We start from the raw sequence: 20460 nt of genomic DNA, 5'->3' as shown, positions 1-20460 counted from the left end.
ATTACTGTTAGTAGCTGTTTTCGTATGGTAGCTCCTAGTAACATACTGTTGAGCGGTTTGGGGGTCTTCTCCGCTCGCCTGTTGCACCTTGCCCACTCAGTCCACCCTATTACTATAGCGTCCACACATGGTAGAGCGCCCATTGTTTATCTGAGACACCAAAAATCCCTTCCCTTGCAATCATATATTTTGTCTTAAGTTAGTTCTGTGAATCGGGCCCTAAGTCTTCAAAGTGGAAGTTGAAATCCTCCAGCAGGGTAGAACATTGTGGCTACAGAGGCATGCAGGGAAGATGATTTCTCCAGACCTTTCCTTTGTCAACTTGTAAAAGTAAGACTTTTCAATTGAAAGCAAACGTTTACTCAAGGGAAAGGTTGATCCACTCAAAAGAATAAAATAATATGTTTCCATCTTATTACTATGGCGACATGCAAACTCCACATTGAGCATGATTGGCCGTTATGCAACCAGGCCTTTTATGTACCACGCCACTACATATATGTGAGTTAGCTAATGTTAAAAGAAGATGTTATAGCATGCCAAAGGATGTATTTTGATATGTGGCGACCGGAAGATTTGCCCACAGCAGTTCAGGACTCCCATGAGTTTCCGTGAAGACATATTTTGGAGTCACTCATGTGGGTGATGTATGCCTACACTTCAATCCAAGAACATACATGGGGAGGCATTTAGCAGCTTCCAGGTGCCCAGACTTAAAAAATGTTGATAAATCCATTCCCATACAAGCAAAGAAATATCTGGCAAATCCTTGAACAGCTTTTTACACTGTTTGCTCGCTCAAGTAGCAGGCATTGAGATGACGCAACTTGATTGTAATATCATATTACAGAAGAGCTACATCATTTTCTCAATACAGCTGTCAGAACAAGACTCTAATGTGAAAATTAGAGACCTCTTGTTATTTGCACTGCAGGCCTCAATGTGAAATAAGAAAATATTTGCCTAAAGCCACATGTAAAATGTGTATAACAATAATAGTTTATATTCTGGTGATAACTGGAATATGAGGAATATTATCATTACATAGGCCACCAAGATTTAAAAAGATACTTTCACCAACAAAAGGGAAAAATGTGTTTGAAGAGGTTTTTTTTATTTAGAACCTGAAGCTGAATTCTAAAAGCATCCTAATATCTGTATTAAAGTGCGTATGTTTCAAAAGGACAGATCTGTGAGTACTGTGTAGCACGTGAAATACGAAAAACTCTTGCACATATATGCCTATCTGCCATATCTGAAGGGCTTAGGGCATTTTACATGTATTAAATGCAATGCACTTTTATTTCTTTACATTCTTTTGGTGACCAACCTGTGAATAGGGCTTTGGGTTACCAGAATTGAATGAACAGTAATGTTTAAGAAAAGGCTTGCTTTGTCCTCCCTTCAGTCCGTTGGCATCAATAGTGCTCTCGCTTTTCCATGCTTGTTTTACATTTCTTCCTACATGATTTGGTGTTACTGCCCAAACGTGTGCCTTTCCTTTCATGACTGATAAGTTGGTGCTTAGAAAGTATGACGTCACAAAATGCATTTTGAAACTAACCAAAAAACATAGAGACTTTTACAAACTTCTAATAGCTTCGTTTGTAAAACCACTTTAAGGTTGCAAATGAGCAGTAATAAGATCATCACATATATCTTCGTTCCCGGCTGATTCTCCCTACTATGCAAAAACTATCCTGACCCCAACGTAGACACCCTTGCACTATGGCACAAGATGCCCTGTGTTGGTGCTAGGTAGCGTCAGTGTGTTAGCGTATGGAGACAGCAATGCCATTTCTTTGAAGATGTGATGCAGTTTTGCTCCGTCTAGGTGAAGTAACGTAGCACAGCAACTTTACTTGCTGTGCTGTGGTGCGCCACTTGTTAGTACATGAATCCCTAATTTACACAGAGAGGCCAATAAGCAGCCCCAAGTGTGCATCTGGGCCTAGAAATATGCTACCACTATGAGGGCCTCGGCGGAGGGGGAGAGCAACTTTCCAGCCAGCCTGTCAAGATATATCAAAATGGTGGGCATGAGGACCACCAGTTGATGTATGAAAAGGTGCCTGAGGATCAACCACCCCACAAGCTGTTCCCATTGGATGATATTGTTATTGTTATTGTTATTTTTGATTTGTAGCGCGCCCAATCACCTACAGGTCTCTAGGCGCTCGGAAATCGATGGTAAGAACAATAACTTAGCAAAAGCAGACGAGGCATCCACTAGTCTATATAGCACTCATGGATCTGCTAAACAGCAATGTTTTTAACACCCGTCTAAAGCGTAGGAGATTCTCTTCCCTGCGCAGCGGCTCAGGTAGTGCATTCCACAGCTGAGGGACTAACACAGAGAAGGCTCTCCCTCCCTTAGTTACCAGTTTGTATGTAGGCAGGGATAGCATAGCTGCACACTTTGTTGGGGTATTTCTCCCTTACAGGTATCATATGTCACAGTTTATGTGTTGGTCTTCGCAGTATTTGATTGGCCTTTAATATTTTCAAAGACCTTTGCTAGAGTTCGAAATTGTTTGACTTTGACTTCGTGAAGGAAACTTAGCATGCCCCCTTCATTGCAAGGAGTGTAAAATCTAACAAGGACATGTTTTCAAACTAACTTCAGAGTTGCCCAACTGGACCTAAAGGGCACATGCAGGGAAATGAAGAAGACGACGTTGCTAACCTCAAATCAGGAAAGAGAATGTCATCCTTCAACCCACATACACTGCATGCATGAACGTTAGCGTTCCAGGCCTGAAACGCAAGCAGCTGCATGCTTGCATCTTTCCACATATATAGGTGTGCATTCATATGTTAAGAGGCAGATGTAAACACCTTGCTTTGGTCGCTCTGCAACAGTTGCACAGTGTATTTGCACATTACCAGCTTGCACATTTCCCCCTGGTCCGTACTAGATGAGACTCAGAAAAAAAAGAAGTGAATTGCGAGTCTTTAAAATGTAAGATATATGTTGTGACAGTGTTATACAATTATACCGAAAACCTGCAAATCATCTTCTTTCTCTGAATTACAATCATTCCTTTCTTGGACAGAAAATCATTTCCTAGTCAACTCCAATTTTACAGGGTTGATCGATTCACATTTTTTTTCCTTTTGTCCCATCAGTAATTGCCTCCAAATGACAGTATATATATGTGGGAATAAAATGTCAGTAAATGGTTGACATCTTTATTTCTTTTGATTACCAAGTATATCAATCTTTATCTGGTTGATCGATTTTAATCCTCAATTGGATGGAGTCACTAAATCCTTGAAGCAGATGTGAGTCTGGCCAGCAGTAATGTGTAAATGGAAACTAATGATGCTCAGCAGGCCAACCGTAGGAATGATTTATTTACTCAGCCCAGTCATTGTACATGTTCATCAAGCAAGTCTGAGGGAAAAAAGCTGGGTTTATGTTTATGGTTAACGTTTTTTGCTGCGTCATCGTACACTGAAGTACGAGAGGAAACCTAACATGCATCTTGAATATTGGCATTGGTAAATAGTCATAAAATGGCGTCTAATTATTTTCTCTCACCCACACAGGTAGATGAAATGCTGTGGAATAGCAGAGAACACATCCATCCCACATCGGTCTGCAGTCTTCCATGCAAACCCGGAGAAAGGAAGAAACCAGTCAAAGGTGTACCTTGCTGCTGGAACTGTGATCGCTGTGAAGGGTATCAGTACCAACTCGACGAGCTGACCTGTGACCTCTGCTCAGCAGATAAGAGACCCAACAAAAACCGGACAGGTTGCCAGGATATTCCCATAATCAAACTCGAGTGGCACTCTCCCTGGGCCGTTGTGCCAGTATTCATATCCATACTCGGAATTGTGGCGACCACTTTTGTCATTGTGACCTTTGTGCGCTACAATGACACGCCTATCGTAAGGGCTTCTGGGCGCGAACTTAGTTACGTGCTTCTGACAGGGATTTTTCTTTGTTACTCAATAACCTTTTTAATGATTGGAACGCCAGACATTGTAGTGTGTTCTTTGCGGCGGATTTTCCTAGGGCTTGGCATGTGTTTCAGTTACGCCGCCCTGCTGACCAAGACAAATCGAATACACCGAATATTCGAGCAAGGCAAAAAATCTGTTACCGCCCCAAGGTTCATCAGCCCAGCTTCCCAACTGGTTATCACCTTCAGCCTCATTTCCGTCCAGCTGATGGGAGTCTTCATCTGGTTCATAGTGGATCACCCACATGTTTTTGTAGACTACATAGAACAGAGGACCATTGATCCTGAAAATGCACGGGGAGTTCTCAAATGTGACATTTCAGATCTTTCTCTCATCTGTTCCCTTGGATATAGTATTTTGTTGATGGTCACGTGTACTGTTTATGCGATCAAAACACGAGGAGTGCCTGAGACCTTCAACGAAGCAAAACCAATTGGATTTACTATGTATACCACCTGCATCATTTGGTTAGCCTTTATTCCTATATTTTTTGGTACAGCACAATCAGCCGAAAGGGTAAGTGTTCGTCCTAACTATTGTATTTGTTTTTAGTTAATCTAATGGGTTTTTCTTATGGATTAATTGGCTTTTAATTTTCGTCTTGAGTCCTGCAACATTTACATTTAGATGCTGAATGGATGGGGTAGTTAAATGATCCAAAAGGTATTATGTGATGTATGAACATAATTCGTTTGGAATCGGTTATGAATATGAGTAACTGCTCCACAAGGAAAGGGACATGGAGTTTAATCTTGAGTTTTTTTTTAACTATGTAACATGGTTTATAATGTATTGATAATGAGTTGAATGTGCATCGTATTGGGTCAAAGGTGATAACATTTTAACCAGGTGAAATTTTAAATATGCCTGTCAATTTCATGAAATCCTCAAACTTCATGCAACACAGAACATTTGTGAAAGTTCTTGTCATTTTGGATTACGTGAGTTCACACACTTCTTTTAACCGTGCACTTCTTACAGAAATATCTTGCAAGATTTCAGCAGAAAGCACAAAAACACTTTCTTTTATGCGAGGTGCGTGTCCTTCTAAATAAAGTGATGAGATATACTGCCAAACCACATTATGCTAAAATAGTGTCATTTCTCAAAATGTTTATGGAATTTAGCATCATTTCACAAGAAAAGCATTATATTATTTTGCACACCCATCAATAAAATCAGGAGCAATATTCATAAGGTATTATATTATCACTTTTACAACATGACAATTCTTTGGTGAAATACGAATTGTTAAATCATTGCTTTAGAGAATTCTGTGATAAAGTGGTGTACATTTCAATTCATAAAAGTTAATGCATTATTGAACAGGAGAAGCGTGGCTCAGTGGTTAGAGGCGGCAGACCCGGAAGCAGAGATCAGCCGTGGACCAGGGTTTGATTCCCCGCCTCAGCGGGTCTCGGGCTCAAAAATTCCACAGACTCGACAATTCTCGCTCCGGTGCCTACTTGACTCACGGGGTCACACTCTGCGACTCTGGGCAATAGCTTGCTTAATCTCCACTACAGCCCATCGTGGCGGGATGCCTGGCTTTCACCTTGTGAATACCCTGCCGGGGTATCTCACAGGGGAATACCAGGACGGGTTCCCTAAGCAAGCGCCTTGAGACCCCTGGGTGATTAGTGCGCTATATAAATCGAAATACATTTACATTTACATATTGAAATGTATATGATTTGCTAAGACATATGCACGCAATAGCTATTTTAGGCACTCATTTGCACATTCCTGGTTTGCATAGGTATATATTTTTCTTTACATAAATTGAAGATTGAACAAGCTAATGTACTAAATGGCAACAGGAAAGGCTTCCAAAATCTGACTGAGGTCAGTTAAAAAAATGGCAACATGAAAATGGAACATGAGTACTGAAGACAATTAATACTCCCCTTAAGTTATAAACAATTTTATTGGTCAGTAAAAAATGGGTGCCATACACTGATATGTCTTATTAATAAGGGTCTGTATTTTCTCTAACCGTTTTTTAAATTGGGAGTTGAGGAGGAGCATAAAAAGATAGAAAAAAATGACATTTGGAACTACCACCTGTTAACTGTATTTAATATTACAATCTTTCCTTGCGATAGTTTTCTTACCAGATAGGGTATAAAACGTGTTTCATTTGCCTCTATTCTATCTCAGTCGAACAATGAAGTCACAAAGGTGGAGTTTGAAACTTCTCCCACATATGATCAGCTGAAGTCCTTCAAGGCCTCTGTTCATGTTCTGGGGTATGGCGTCTGCCCAGTAAAGGTGCCTAGAAAACACAAGCCTAAGAAAAAACCCGGCATTGTAGAGAAAAGTAATACGCTTGAACTATCCTCATCAAAGTAAGTGCTCATTAGAAGATCTCATAATACAAGGACTGTCCTCATCTGCATAAGAAACACAAGTTTAGTTGCTATCCAGGCAGCCGCGGACTGTGCAGGTAACATCAGTGGGGAGAGGTGAGGGGGATTTCAAGGAACTATGCAGAGGGAATATTAAATAAATAATTAATTTTCCCTCTGCATCGTCAGTCAGAATCCCCCTCCTTGGCCTCACCGCCCCACCGCCATTACCTGCACGGACCAGGGCTGTATCCAGGCACTGTAGAGCTGTGTCTAAGGGGAAGCTCTCTATGAGTTATAAGTGATGAGGTGAACAAAGAGGAATATAGCACCTCATGGAAGATGCTCGCTTGAAATATTGTCGGTTTTATATTTGGTTATAAACATTTCTATTGAAGTTAGTTATTTGTTTGAATAAGTCTTATTCTTATAGCAAGGTGCATGAACGGTACGACTGATCGACATTAACACAAAACAAAAAACAGATTGAACTTTAAATATTTAATTATAAGATGGCTGTGGGACTTGGCCCTTTTTGGCTAAAGATCCCTAAACTTTTTGCTTTTCCCCTAGACCTTTTTTTTGACACGTGTTAGGCCTGGCATTTTTTGGCGTGATCACCTCTAAATTTTTGCCTCTACCTCCTCTATTTTTGGTACTGTGATGGATACTGTGTTGCCAACTTAGATGCTTTGGACACTTTGCCACTGCTAAACTGTTTCAGAGTGCAAGTGCTCCCTGTGAAAAGTGTAATGGAGATTGGCTGTCCATTATGCGAGCAGTTTTCTAAACTGCCATGTTGCTCTGATAAGTGCATGCATTACCAGACCCTGCCCCTCCCTCTCCATACACATCAGGCACCCCTATGGTAGGTCTAGGCTACCCCCTGGAAAGGGTGCAGTGCATGTGAAAGGTGGGACATGTACCAAGGTGTGTACACTGTCCTGGCAGTGAAATCATCTCTATTTCGTTTTCACTGCCTAAAGGGCATCTTGCACATTAGACTAGAATGGAAAGGCTGTGTAATGTGTTTGCCAGCCTAAATTCCCAAAGGCTTAAGATGGAAAGGTGAAGTTTAGTGTGCCTGAACTCACGCTGCAATAACACATCTTTTTTATAAAGATGGTTTTTGCATTATGTGTTTGTAAGCCACTCTTTCAGAAGTGGCTGAGTTTTTGTGGTTTAAACATTTCTGTGTGTCTCTGTCTGGTTGGGGATTGACTGGCTGGATTTGAAAGCGATAGGATCCGGGAACGTCTTGACCCAGGGGAGGAGGTGACACAGCACAGGCTGACCTGCATCTGGAGTCTGCAGGGGGTGGAGTAGGCCTAGAGGTGAAGAGGCCTGGGCTGGTGCTATAAAACAATTGTCCCATATCCTGCTGAGTGATTGAGACTCCAGACCCCCACTAATCAAAGGAAGAAGGTGTCACTGGTAGGGAGGCACCCAGAACTGGTTTGAGCAGGGGTCAGTGCCCCCTGTAACACAAAGACTTCAAAGCCATTGAGGGGTTTAACTATGCGAGCTGAAGCCCCTGAAGTTTGGAGAATAGCTTGATCAAGTGTGAACAAGACTGGAGCTACTTTGTGGATCAAGAGGAACCTTTGCCAAGGAAGAAGCAACTGAAGAGACTGTTAGATAGGACTGCTCTTGCTGTGTGATCTGGGGCTGGCCTGCAGTTTGCTGTTTCAACTAAAGAAAGGCGGTAGGGACTTTGCTGTGTGCAGTGTCCCCCTGCTTGAAGGACTTTGCTGTGTGCTGTGTCCTGAAGTAACTATTCCCAAGGGCCCGATGTGAGCTGGTCCCCTGTTTGGAAACACAGGAACACAAAAGTTTCCAGAGAAGACTCGCAGATACAGTGTGGGTGCGTGTGCTCTGTCTAGCCTGAGACCTTCGCAAGTCGTGCACTGGAGTTCCAAACGAGACTCAGATATGTGGTGTGCATGTGCTCTGTCTAGCCCGAGTCCTGGGAACGTGTGTAACGGGGAGCCAACTAAGTCTCAGCGACACAGTGTGCGTGTGCTTGGGGGCAGCCTTAGACTTTCGTGTGGATTGGCCCGTGATCGTTTACATCACAAGAGCAAGTGTGTCTCAGCGAAGTTGTGTGTGTGTGCTGTTTGCAGCCTGAGACCATCGCTGGAGGTGCCCTGTGATTGGGGGCACCGGAAGATAAAATGTGTCTCAGCGACGCTGTGTGGGTGTACCTTCTACCGGCTGAGACCTGCGCAAGTGGTGCCCTGTGATCATGGGCATCAGAACATCAAGTGTGTCTCAGCGACGCTGCATGCTTTTGCTGTGCGCAGCCTGAGACCTTTGTGAGGAGTTGTCTGGCTATCATGCACCCAAAGTTCCCTTGAGTCTCACTGACTCTGAGTACGGGTGTAGTGTGCAGCCTGGGTTTTTTCCATTTTCCGGAAATTCTGGGAAATTATATTGGAGGCCCAAGTCGATGGACAAGGAGAGGAGAGTGGGTTTGCGCCACCCCCAGGTAATGTGTGTTGACTCCTGGGCTCGGAGGGAGACGCTCTCGGCCTCTCTCTCTCTCTCTCTGTCCTGCAGCACGAGCCTCTGCTTTGGGTCGGATTGAGGCCTCTGTGCCAAGGGAGTGGCAGCACCGGGTCTGAGTCCGATCTGCATTTACTCTGTTCTATCTTACCCATGTGGGGGGGCAACTGTAGCCAGAGACTAACCGCAAGCCAGCACGAGTGGCAGAGAGACCGCCGGAGGCACCGTGAACGGTGCCGGAGTAACTTACATATTGCATTACTTCTGCATACCGGAGTATCTGATGATTGTATAACACATTGCTTTATTCCTGCGCAACGGACTGCCTGTTTTGCCGTTTTGCCCATTGCATTAGTTTGCCTAACGAACTGCTTGATAGGTGTGTTATGGATTGCATTAGTGTTGCATACCGAACTGACGAATATATGTGTTCCTCATTGCATTAGTTTCGCATAATGAACTGCCTGATAATTGTATTACACGTTGCATTGCTTTTTCCTAACAGAGTACCTGAAAGGGGATTGTACGCATTGCTTTATGAGGGCAAACAGTTTACCATGTTGTTGCTTTACGCAATGCATTACAGTGACAGTATAAATCGCCAGATAGCCGTATTACGATCTGCATTATTCTTATGTTGTGAAGTACCTGATCCTTGCATAATGAACGGCATATTAACGACATTAGGATTATGTAGGATTGTTTAGTTTAGCTCAATAATAATAGGCCAGGGGGAGTATTACTCCGACGAATATGTTGGTTTAGTATTGTGTGGTCGCATAGTATATCCTTTTATAAACATACTAGCAGCCCGTCCCGACGTTGTCCGGGTAGGCTTTGCGAGCTGAAAGGTATTCACCAGCATCGCGCACCCCGGATACGGTCTGCCTGTGAAGCTCAGATACTGACGGCTTCCCTTAAAAGGCACAAAGCCGTGCTAAGTGTCATCAGGATCGGCCACGGCTGCCATTTTGCTAAAAAAGGATTATTTGAAATCATGTTATTGCCTTGAGCCGTGTGTCTGTGGAAGCGGTGGGTAGTGATAGCAGCACTCTGCGTCTCCCCACTCGGGCCCTCCCTCCAGCCCGGAGATCAGAATCACTCCCCCATATCATAATGGTTAGAGGGGCTGTGCCTGGTTTTCGCCTAGAAGAGGGTGCCTTTTGCATCTAGCGCATAAATACCCACAGTCTTGTTTAAAGGGGTTTCTCCTACTGTGGGCTGACGTGTTTTACTCTCCATGCCTGCTTTCACTTTCAAACACGGCATAACGTTACTGTAGCTGGCATAACTGTAACTTTCGGGGCCGCGGCTTGCTCCTAATTGCCTTAGCACCCCTGGCCGTGGTGCCTCTCAGAACCTTCTCCTCCCCGCGCACCTGGCCGCTCTTACCTTTGTGCAGGTCCCATGTCCTGACGCCATCGGCCACACGCCTCCATCGGGTGTCGGTTCCGCGCTCCTGGCCGCGTGGTACACAGACGCCCATGGCGCCGCGCTTACCTAACGCCACGCCCACACGCCAAGCCGTGTTCTATCACTTTATGCATACACCCGGACAACTTTTCCTCTAACGTTCTTCCCTCCCCCCCTAATGTATATGATGTGGTGATGTATAGCCTATGTCCATCTCCTGGACCTCCCCTTTCCAATGCTGTATTGGGTGTTGTGATTGGTGGTGTAATTCTGGAGTTTACCCGCCTCAAAGGACACAGTTCTCTCTTTATAATAGTAGTATAGATACTTGTTTTTGAATGAAACGAGTGTGGAGTCTATTTGTGGTGTCATCATTGGATTGCTGTGAGTGTAATTGCAAATACTTTACACATTGGCCTTGAAGACAGGGCCAGACTGGTTACTGGGTGTTTTGGTGTGCTGCCGAGCTGGGGGCTGATTTCGTTGATGGGGACCTGCTTGTGCTGAAAAACATTTGTCTTGATTTGTTTATTTCGAAGCACACGCAGGTCACCATCAACAAAATCAGCCCCCACCGCAGTGAAATCAGCCCCCAGCTCGGCAGAACACCAAAACGCCCGGTAGCCAGTCCAGCCCTGCTCGAAGATAAGCCTGGCTGCTCGTGCCAAGCTAGCAAGGGGGTTGAGTGGGGGCTATCTCTAGAGGCAACCTGTCTTTTCCCTAACATTGAGGCTCAAGGGTCCCTGTTTGGCCTAAGTACCTACCTCAGCCACCCAGGCATCCTGCGAATTCGAACAATGGTTGATTTTTTAAAATGTATTAAATAACTGAGCCACATTAACATGGGTTTAATACGTTTTATACAGCGGACAAACCTTTTTTTTTATTGCATTGCAGTCATAGCCTGAGTTGTGATAGACCTCCTGGTTACACTGTATGCATGTGGAATTCAGTCTATTTGCGCAACTCTACATGGAGGTTGACTCATTTTTTGATTTCTTATTGATGCTAAAGATGGGAGTGACCAACACCCGCAGACAATTTAATTGGATATTGCTTTCCTAAGTTTAAACTTGCTGACTCATCTGAGGAAACTGATATAAATACAAAAATTCTGTTTAATTCTAGAAAGTATTGTATCATTAAAAATAAGGTAACATTAGTACAATACTAACAAGGGTATTCTGTGGCATGGGGCTTAATGTAAAACAATTTGTGTAACCCAAAAAAATAGACAAGTGGAGTAGCAAGAAAGTGCTAATAGCTGTCCTCGTTTTTCAAAAACGTCTACAGTTCCCTGAGTAGGTATTGAGGTTGTGAGAGCTGATAATGATGGAAAATATATCTGTTTATAGCTATGTTAGTCAACCAAATACATAAACAAGTATTGTCAACTTGCATCATATGTTTGTATGGATGTGATCAACAAATGCTGTTGCCCTCATGAATTGCCCTAGTTCTTCATTTCATATAGCAATTTTGAATGATAAAATATTGTTACTGAAGAAGATGCACAAGGCATTTCATTGTAAAGGTGCACAAGGCATTACATGGTCTACGAGCTAATGGCTGAGTTAGTACTATTTTAAAATCTGAATCAAATTGGTGGCCATGATTTTTAAATCAATATTTCAAGATTATTTACACTATGAAGGACATTTCGGAAATTGACTTTGGAGTGAATTAATCTCAGTGTTTAATAAGGATAATAGATTAAATTCATTCTTTGGAATCTCAACCCGAGGGATCTAACCCCCATGCTTTTGAAATCTACTAGTTGTAAAAGCAAGGTTACACATTTTTTGATCCACACCAGGCGATCCTGTAAGGTGATGTGCATGCCACAAATGTTGTTAGTTGGTCATATAGATCATCTGATTATCACCTACTGGCTATGCATACTTTGTTTATATAGGATGGGTGCCAAATGTTAATAGAACGTAATACTTGTGTCAATGCTAATCACAGTATTAAATTGAACCTGGTAGGGGTTAGCAAAGACCATCTGACAATGCATAATGCAATTGTTCTTGCACTTATTGCCAGTTTAGCCAAGTTCAATAATGCATTGCTGTTACATTATACATTTGTGGATTTTTCACCAGCATTTAATGGTATTCATAGAACATCATTATGGAAATGTTTTGCTGTGGTTATTCCGGTGGATTTGTTACACATCTTATGTTAAATTCTTGTTTATCTCATTTATAAAAGAGCCTACATTGAATCATAAAATTAACCCTTTGAAGATTCTGTGTTGTATTGGTAAACAAGGTATTTTATACCAAAATATTGAAGTTGTAATTAATACCTCCACTTATGTTGACTCTATAATATTGAGTACCACTATATGAATGAATGAATGAATGAATGAAAGGCGATTTATAGCGTGCAAACTTAGCCCGTTAGCCGTTTGCGCGAAAACAGACAGACAAAGAGTTCAGACTACCGAATACAGGTCCGCAACACTACTAGGAGCTAAGTAGTTAAGTAGTAGTGGAATACTTAAGTTAAGTAGATGTGGAGTTAGAAAAATACATCTAGAATTCCCTTTGCTTTTTTAATAAAATAGTGTTAGTTGATATTGGGAAGTCAATACTTGTGCTGGTTGATATGTTTGACCTCAATATTTGTAAGATAAAAAACAAATGTGCAGCATATTAGTCAATGTCCTCTTTAAACTTTACTCTTGAGATTTGGGGGACATTTTTCATTACTGCCAGATATATTCTTTACTGTGTAAATTAAGTAAAGGTCTGCTCTTTATTTTGTACTGATGATCTTCTATTGTTCATATCATACTACAATAGGCTTACAGTGAGCTTTGGGCAAACTGCCAACCTATTCTGTTACGAATATGATTGTAATTAATGATGAGCCACAAATTACATTTGGGGACATAGTTTTCAGGTCTACCATTGTGTAGGAGACATATAACTAACAATGTTACTGAGTATAGGTAATTGAGTATCCATTTTAAGAAAGCCTTTAATTGGGATCTGTTGCCGGAATATAACATTTCATTGGTTAACCATCTTACTAATGTACTTCAGAGCTTTAATAGCAGATATGGGCAGGCTTCCCCCTTGAGACCTCTTGTAAAACTTCATCAAGTTAAGGTGACGCTTAACTTGGTATATATGGATCCAATATGGTTTCTGACTATTGGTAACACAATTGATAGCTGAAAAATATTAGGCTGGAGATGAATGTTAGGTGTTATGAACAAGGTTCATATGAGTTCGTAAGGCTGTAAAAAGGAATTAATTTCTGGGTAGGCTCAGTATTGATTTCTCCTTTGTTCTAGGCTACATACAATCACAGGATAGATCTATGAGCTGGGATCATTTCTATGAGAAGAGGTAAATATACAAAATGAACTTGATTAAGAACACTATTTTAAAACTAGTATTTGATGACTGTGGACCTCCCTTGACTAACTGAACACCTACTTTGAAAAATACAACCCTGACTTATTTGCAAAAACAATTATTTTTAAAATTTTGTATACAAGATTTTCTTGTCAATATTACTATATTACTGCTGACTTAATTAGGGTGATTTTGAACTTTATGATGTTGCATTGAGCTTTAGCTCTGTTATGAATTTTAATACACTGCTTCATTTAGTTGAGAGGTTATGAGGTTATGAATTTGTATTAGTTGTTTGTATGTTTTATATAAGCTTTGCGCCAACACTTGATACACATTTGAAAAAGTAAAATGCGCAATGGGACATAGTGAAAAATAATTAGAGAATGTTAACTTAACAATACTGTATCCAAAGGTAGTTTGCAATCCCTCCTTCATGTAATCAGCTAGTATACAGGAGTAAAGATAACTAGTGAAACAATTGATCTAGTGCTCTACTAGCCACAGTACGTATGTTCACATTGTATCTCCAGGAGCCATATCATAATGGGCACGCTAGCAGAGATCAGAGCTCTCACCCTTCTGTAAGGACATTTCACTGCCAACAGCATAAACATTTAACTAGGAAATTCCCAGAGTTACTGCATTGAATACAGAAAACACAGCTCAGAAAAATGGAGATGCGACCACTGCTCTGTGTTTGAGAGATGTACGGTCTGTAGTCCATGCACTAACTTAGAGAAATTCTGAGTTTAGTGGAAGTGCTTTAGCCATAAAAGTATGTGCACATCTCTGCATGGCACCAGCGCATCTATTAATGGGAAAATATTCGCTGTTATAAATCATATGGTATGCTGTGCATCATTTTCCATTTACAATTCACAGTATGTGTGTCACAGTATGATAGGGACGATGTCTGTAGACACAGCTCAGACCAAAAATGGACATCAAATTCATTTTTTACAGTTTGAGACTGAGGGATGGGGTCTCTTCCATGTTGGGTCTCAAGTTACGATCTCTGGGAGTTTGCAGCTCTACATGAGGCTGATGAAGTATAAAGGTGAGAAAAGGTCCTTCTCTTTACACCATGGAAACATTGATTTCAGAGTGCTGTGGAAGTAGCTGGCTGGACGAAGGTCTGTAAAAGAGTATTGTGTAAGAATCTCTGCAACTCCTTGCACCACTTTTCAGAAGGTTTAAATTACTACTGACTTCACAAGTGTGATTTAGTCCTGGTGAAACCTTCTTTGAGATGAGCATCTACGTTCATACATTTATTTATTTATTGACATTTATGTAACCCTCTCACAAGAGCACTTAACAGATGGATTATCAAAATGGTACAGTAAATAACTTAATTAACGACGGAGAAAATGATACTTAAAAATGTATAAATCAAGCCTCGATAATGGTGCCTCATAATGAGTAAGGGAGGAAGTGTTGACGCAATGGGGGTTGTACGACCATTATATTCTGAAGTTTCCCTCAAGAGTTATTTTATCTGAGCCCATCCCCACAACAAATAAAGGGCTACCTTGGCATGGATGAGGCCTTTTTATTTCATTTAGCTACCCCCCCGGTCACCACAATATAAAGAATACTCCCTGAGACATCATTGAGCCCATTCTGGCTTTTAGGGGCCAGGATGAACCCGATGATGAAGCATGCCACTATTGGAGTGGATGAGGGTTTTATATAAAAAGAAAAAGATTCCCTTTTCTTTTTTCGTAGAGGTAGTGGTGTTCTGTGGGATACAAATACATTTAGCTTAGGAAGAGGGATAACCATCTGTGTTTTTGATGCAGTGTCCTCTCCATACATTGTTGAGTTTCCATAGACATAGTAGGCCAGCAATGTTCTGTATGTAGATCGACCCCGGCCCAATCATGATCGACTCTAGTCTTAAAACAAGATATGTATGTAAGTATGCATGTATATGATATTTGTATTCCGCTAACCCTGCCGATGAAGACAGACAGAACCTGCCACAACCACCTTTTAACTGCTGCTCCCAGATAAAGCCTCATTATTGGAAAACACAATTCTGACACCTTGCTTTGCACCTTTATAAAGGTGATGTTGTGCAAAGAAAAGATTTACCATGGCCAAAAGAGGGAAACCTCAACTTCGTTCTGCAGGAGTAAATCCCAGAAAGCTTCTGGGGTTTCTTTTTCATTTTAAGCAAAGGTACTTTTATGAAGCATACTCTTCCCTGTATACCTGCTGCATTTTAACCCTTTTGCAAAAGATTGATCTAAATAATTTGTTTTAACCCGAGGGTCTATGGTCCCTCACACTATGACATAAATGTCTGTATTTCCACAAAAATGAAACAGAAGTAGCTGTGTATATGCACCGATGGTTATGGGTAAACAGATGGCTGGCTCAGATTCCAAATTCTCTCTGAGTGTAACCTTGCCCCTGTGTGTTCAATCAGAGCCCCTTCACATTACAAGTCATAAACCAGTCATGCAGAAAGTGTTATCAGAATTAAGTTTATTTGTACACACATAATCTAAAAAATAGGCTTGTTTTATGCTTCTAGCTATTTACAAATTCTGTCTGCCATATCACTGTTTTCAACCTCAATGATTTGGATAATTTGTTCACCTCATCTTCTGAACCTCTGCAGTATTGGATAGATGGGGGAGGATTGGTTTAAATTCCCTGCACATCTGCTAGCATAATATGATATTGTGCTTATTCCCAAGCCATCTCTGTAACCTGTATTACTTAAAATTAAATTCATGGTAGATTCACAACTGCTAAGAAGAAATTGTTCTTAACTAGAGTTAGGCCTCATTTATAAGTTAGGAATAATTGCACCAAGAGGTTTGTTACACCCAGAAATTCCTTATTTAACTGCCAAAGCAAATAACTTGACTTCTACCCTAAAAAGAGGGCATAACATGCACATTTGAATGCACCAAAATCCTATCCTGATTTTTACAGGAAATATTTTTTACTATTTATATTTTTGCAGATTTAACTTGCCAAAGTTTGGGAAGGGAAACTCTGAATGTCCGAAAACATTCATAAATTCATAATTCCAGACGTTTAGGCAAATGTAGGGAACCTAAATAAGCTAGAGTAAATTTTCCTAAAAAAAAATGCTATCCTCTATGCAGCATTTCGACCCAGTTACTTATCGGTAATTTTCATTGCTCTGAGCCCTAGTCTTGCTCATTAGAGCCATGGATTCCTGTCCACCATCACAATGTTTCTTTTGGTTTCTAGTATCTAAACATATACACACAGGCATGTGCAGAGTGTAATATGCTTTGTATTACCAGTGTTGAGGACAGGGATGGACCATGACTCGTAAGAGGCTCAGCAATGATAATAAAGAGCATATTATACTCTATTAATCTGTATATATGGCTTATGCAATGGTATTTTTTCATGGGTTTTTATTTTAGCAAAAGCTATTTAACCCAAATCAGGATGCAAGGGGTAAAACTTTGAAGTGTAATAAAATAACATTGAAGTATATGACGTTACCACTAGAGCGAGGGGGATGGGCAGTACCAAATTTTAAATTTTATTACTTAGCCTGCCTCTTACAGGAAGGTCAATTAGCAGAAGCACCTAATATATATCAAATGTTGATGGGGACACAGGCTAGTGAGGCTTTATTTAAATTTTTGGAACCCAGTTATTTCAAAAGAACGAGATTCACAGTCTTGAGTACAGCAAATAAAGCTTGGAAGATAATATGTAGAACAGCATCAATAACCCAAATAAATTATTATACACCTTTGAATTCTACGGATATATTCCCCGCCATCTTTTGGGATGCAAAGATGGACAGTTGGCGAGATAAGGGGATCAGACATATAGGGGATATTTATCGAGGCGGGTTATTCGCTTCTTTCTTTAATTTAACAGAACATATAAATTGCCTAAAAATGACTTCTTCAAATTTTTACAAATTCAAGATTTTTTTAGGCAAACAGTATAGGCAGCTAGCGACAGCTCCCAACACTCTAGTAGAGGCAGTCAAAAAAAGAGCCAAGATACGGCATTATGTGGAATATTGACTAAAGCTCAACTGGATGATATAGAGAACCAGGATGTTAAGTGGAGAGAACGATTTGGGACCACAGATACATACGTGCAACAATCAATTAATACGGCAGCTAAAGTTATTTTGACAGCGAATCTACGTACCCAACACTATAAAACTTTGTTTAATTTGTATCATACCCTGGTAAAAATGATGAAGTGGGGGTTGCCCCACGATGGGAAATGCTTCAGATGTCAGACGTAAAAAGCGGATATTCTACACATATTCTAAGAATGCATAGCGCTAATTCAGTTTAGAAATCATATTGCGCAGTTTTTAACAGAGATTACGGGGGCTGATATATGTATTTCTAGAGAGGTAATGTTACCAGGAGTTGGTGAGGGTACTCAGCTTGCTCAGGCTTGTTATTTATTTAGGTATCTTATATTTTTTGCTGCTGCTGCTGTAGCTCGATTATGTGTTGCGTCTGTGTGGCTCCAGCCGAAGCCCCATCGTTCGAGATGTGGCGAGCAAAGTTCTGCAATGTATTTAATTTGGAATATAGTTTGTATTGTATGAAATTACTAAGGAAGAAAAAACTGGGGGTACAGATCTGGGTACCCATGCTCCAACATATGGATCAGTTGATGTGAATATAAATAACTCTTTGTTATATTGTGTAATTCAATATCTTCACTAATGGTTTGAACAACTGATTATGTATGTATTACATGCAATGAATTGAAAATTACAATTTTTAATAAAAAAAAGGAAAATAACATTGAAGAAAACTCAAAACAGTCTGTCATCTGTGATGGGGGATTGGGCTCAGAGCCTGGCCGTATGCTACGCCCTGCATCCAACCCCCTGCAGGTACCTACTCCCCCACCACACACAGCTTATAGCCATGGAGTAATTGTAGTGAGGAGAGTGTTACTATAGGATATCGATTTTTTGTTTTGCTAATAACTTTGATGCCATTTGAGGAATCTCCATTAAACTTTCCCAAAAGAAAACTTCATCCACCTTAGCCCCTACATAGTACATTTCAGGGTGATGTGTCAAGTAGCGGCTGAGAAAAATTAAGGGAGGCAAAAACACAATTTCCTCATACAATTTCCATAGGGAACTTTGTACAAAACGGCTTACCAGAATTACACCAAATTTGGCAGGAAGATAGATCTTTTCTCAGAAAGTATGCTTTTTATGATTTTGTGAAAATCTGTTCAATAGTTTTTCAGAAATTAAGGTAAAAAATCTATACATATCTGCATGATTGGGTTCACAAGAATACCGCAGGTGTCCAAGCAGCTTTTTTCTTGTAGTCACATAGCTCCACAGGACCACGAAGCTCGAGAGAGTTCAGTGGAAGATTCTGCTCTAATTGGCTGGGAGCAATATGAAGAGAAATGTTGCACCAGCCATCTACAGGACTCGAGGACTCTAGTCTATGTCCAGAAAAAAAATCAACATTAGAGAACAGGCTGGGTTTACTTGCCCACCCTGGACCTTGTGGTGGAGGGTCAAATTAAAAAAAGGGTTTTCTGGAGCACCGCAATCCCACTGGAGTCCCAGAGGAGCCAACCATGGAGCCCTGACTATCATAGTAGTCCCGCAGGATTGGTTAATCAATTTGAAAAAAATGAGGTGTTTGTGTCTACTGGGGTTAGTAGGTTAGCCTGCCCAGGCCAGGCCCTGCATCCAACGATACATATGAATGAAGGCTGTGCATGCAGTTGGCTGGTGGCAGGAGGATGTGTGCAAGGCTTGACAGCAGGGTTGGCGTAGTTAGGTATGGTAATAAAATCTTACTTTGCATTTAAAAACACAGAAATTCACTGAAAAAAACTAAGGTTGAGGACATCACTGTACATGCCGAGTGTGCAAGTTATAGTTACTCAAGTTAACTATAACATGTTAATTTCAGTAGTATTTTTGAGTGTAAAAAGTTACATTTTAACCAACATTTTTTACCTAACTATAAGATCACTTAAACCATTGTTTCATTCTATGAAGTATATATTATATATATATATGTGTGTGTGTGTGTGTATACATATGTGTGTGTATATATATATATATATATATATATATATATATATATATACATATGTATTCATATAAGAAGTACTTACGATGTGTGGCTGCCTTACGAGAACCCGGAGTGCCGAATTTTCGAGATGCTCCCTAGTACCTGCCAGCAGGCTTCCCCCAATCGTAGCGAGGCCAGCTGGGTTAAAGGTGGACTTTTGCAAGCATTTTTTTAATCTTGTGGCATTTGTAAAATTCGTTAGACGAAACGCGCCATGCCATGCCTGGAATGCTGATTAAAGAGCGTCTTGACCTGCAGAACTTGTGTGGCTCGTTCTTTTCCTTTGGAGGGGAACTTGGTTTGGATGTATTCATATATATGTATATATTATATGAATATATGTATATATATATATATATATATATATATATATATATATATATATATATATATATATTACCTACTGGCGGTCGCCAGTAGGTATATATAGTTAGGATTTTTTCTCTATGGGATTTTTGAAAATTCTATGTCTAATAACTTTGGCGTTTGTGGACGGAATTGGCTGAAATTTTCAGGAAAATGGAACATTTTGTTTCTGAGCAGCCCCTGAAAATTGGGGGGGGGGTTCGTCAAGGGGGGGCCGAGAAAAAAGGGGGTCCCAAAACGCGTTTTTCCCATGTTAATTTCCATAGGGCGGTTGGCCTCACTTTTAGCCCGAACGGCTGAATGGATTTGCACGAAACTTGGCAAAATTGTAGGGACTGGTAGCCCGATGTGCCTTTGCTAGGTCTCAATATATGTGCTCCAGTGGAT

At 40.8% G+C, this 20460-nt stretch overlaps 1 protein-coding gene across 2 annotated transcripts in view; it reads left to right on the top strand.

Moving 5' to 3' along the window:
- The window catches only part of GRM8 (glutamate metabotropic receptor 8), a 1898542-nt gene that overhangs the window by 1612617 nt on the left and 265465 nt on the right, over positions 1-20460 (top strand). For both annotated transcript variants that reach the window (XM_078679089.1, XM_078679093.1), the window contains exon 7: positions 3553-4488. In XM_078679089.1, the coding sequence (XP_078535215.1) occupies positions 3553-4488 (936 nt within the window). The remainder of the gene's footprint in view (positions 1-3552; positions 4489-20460) is intronic.

Source organism: Lissotriton helveticus, chromosome 1_1, assembly GCF_964261635.1.
Source record: "Lissotriton helveticus chromosome 1_1, aLisHel1.1, whole genome shotgun sequence".
Classification (NCBI taxonomy): Eukaryota; Metazoa; Chordata; class Amphibia; order Caudata; family Salamandridae; genus Lissotriton; species Lissotriton helveticus.
This window is presented reverse-complemented; position numbering and strand designations above follow the sequence as displayed.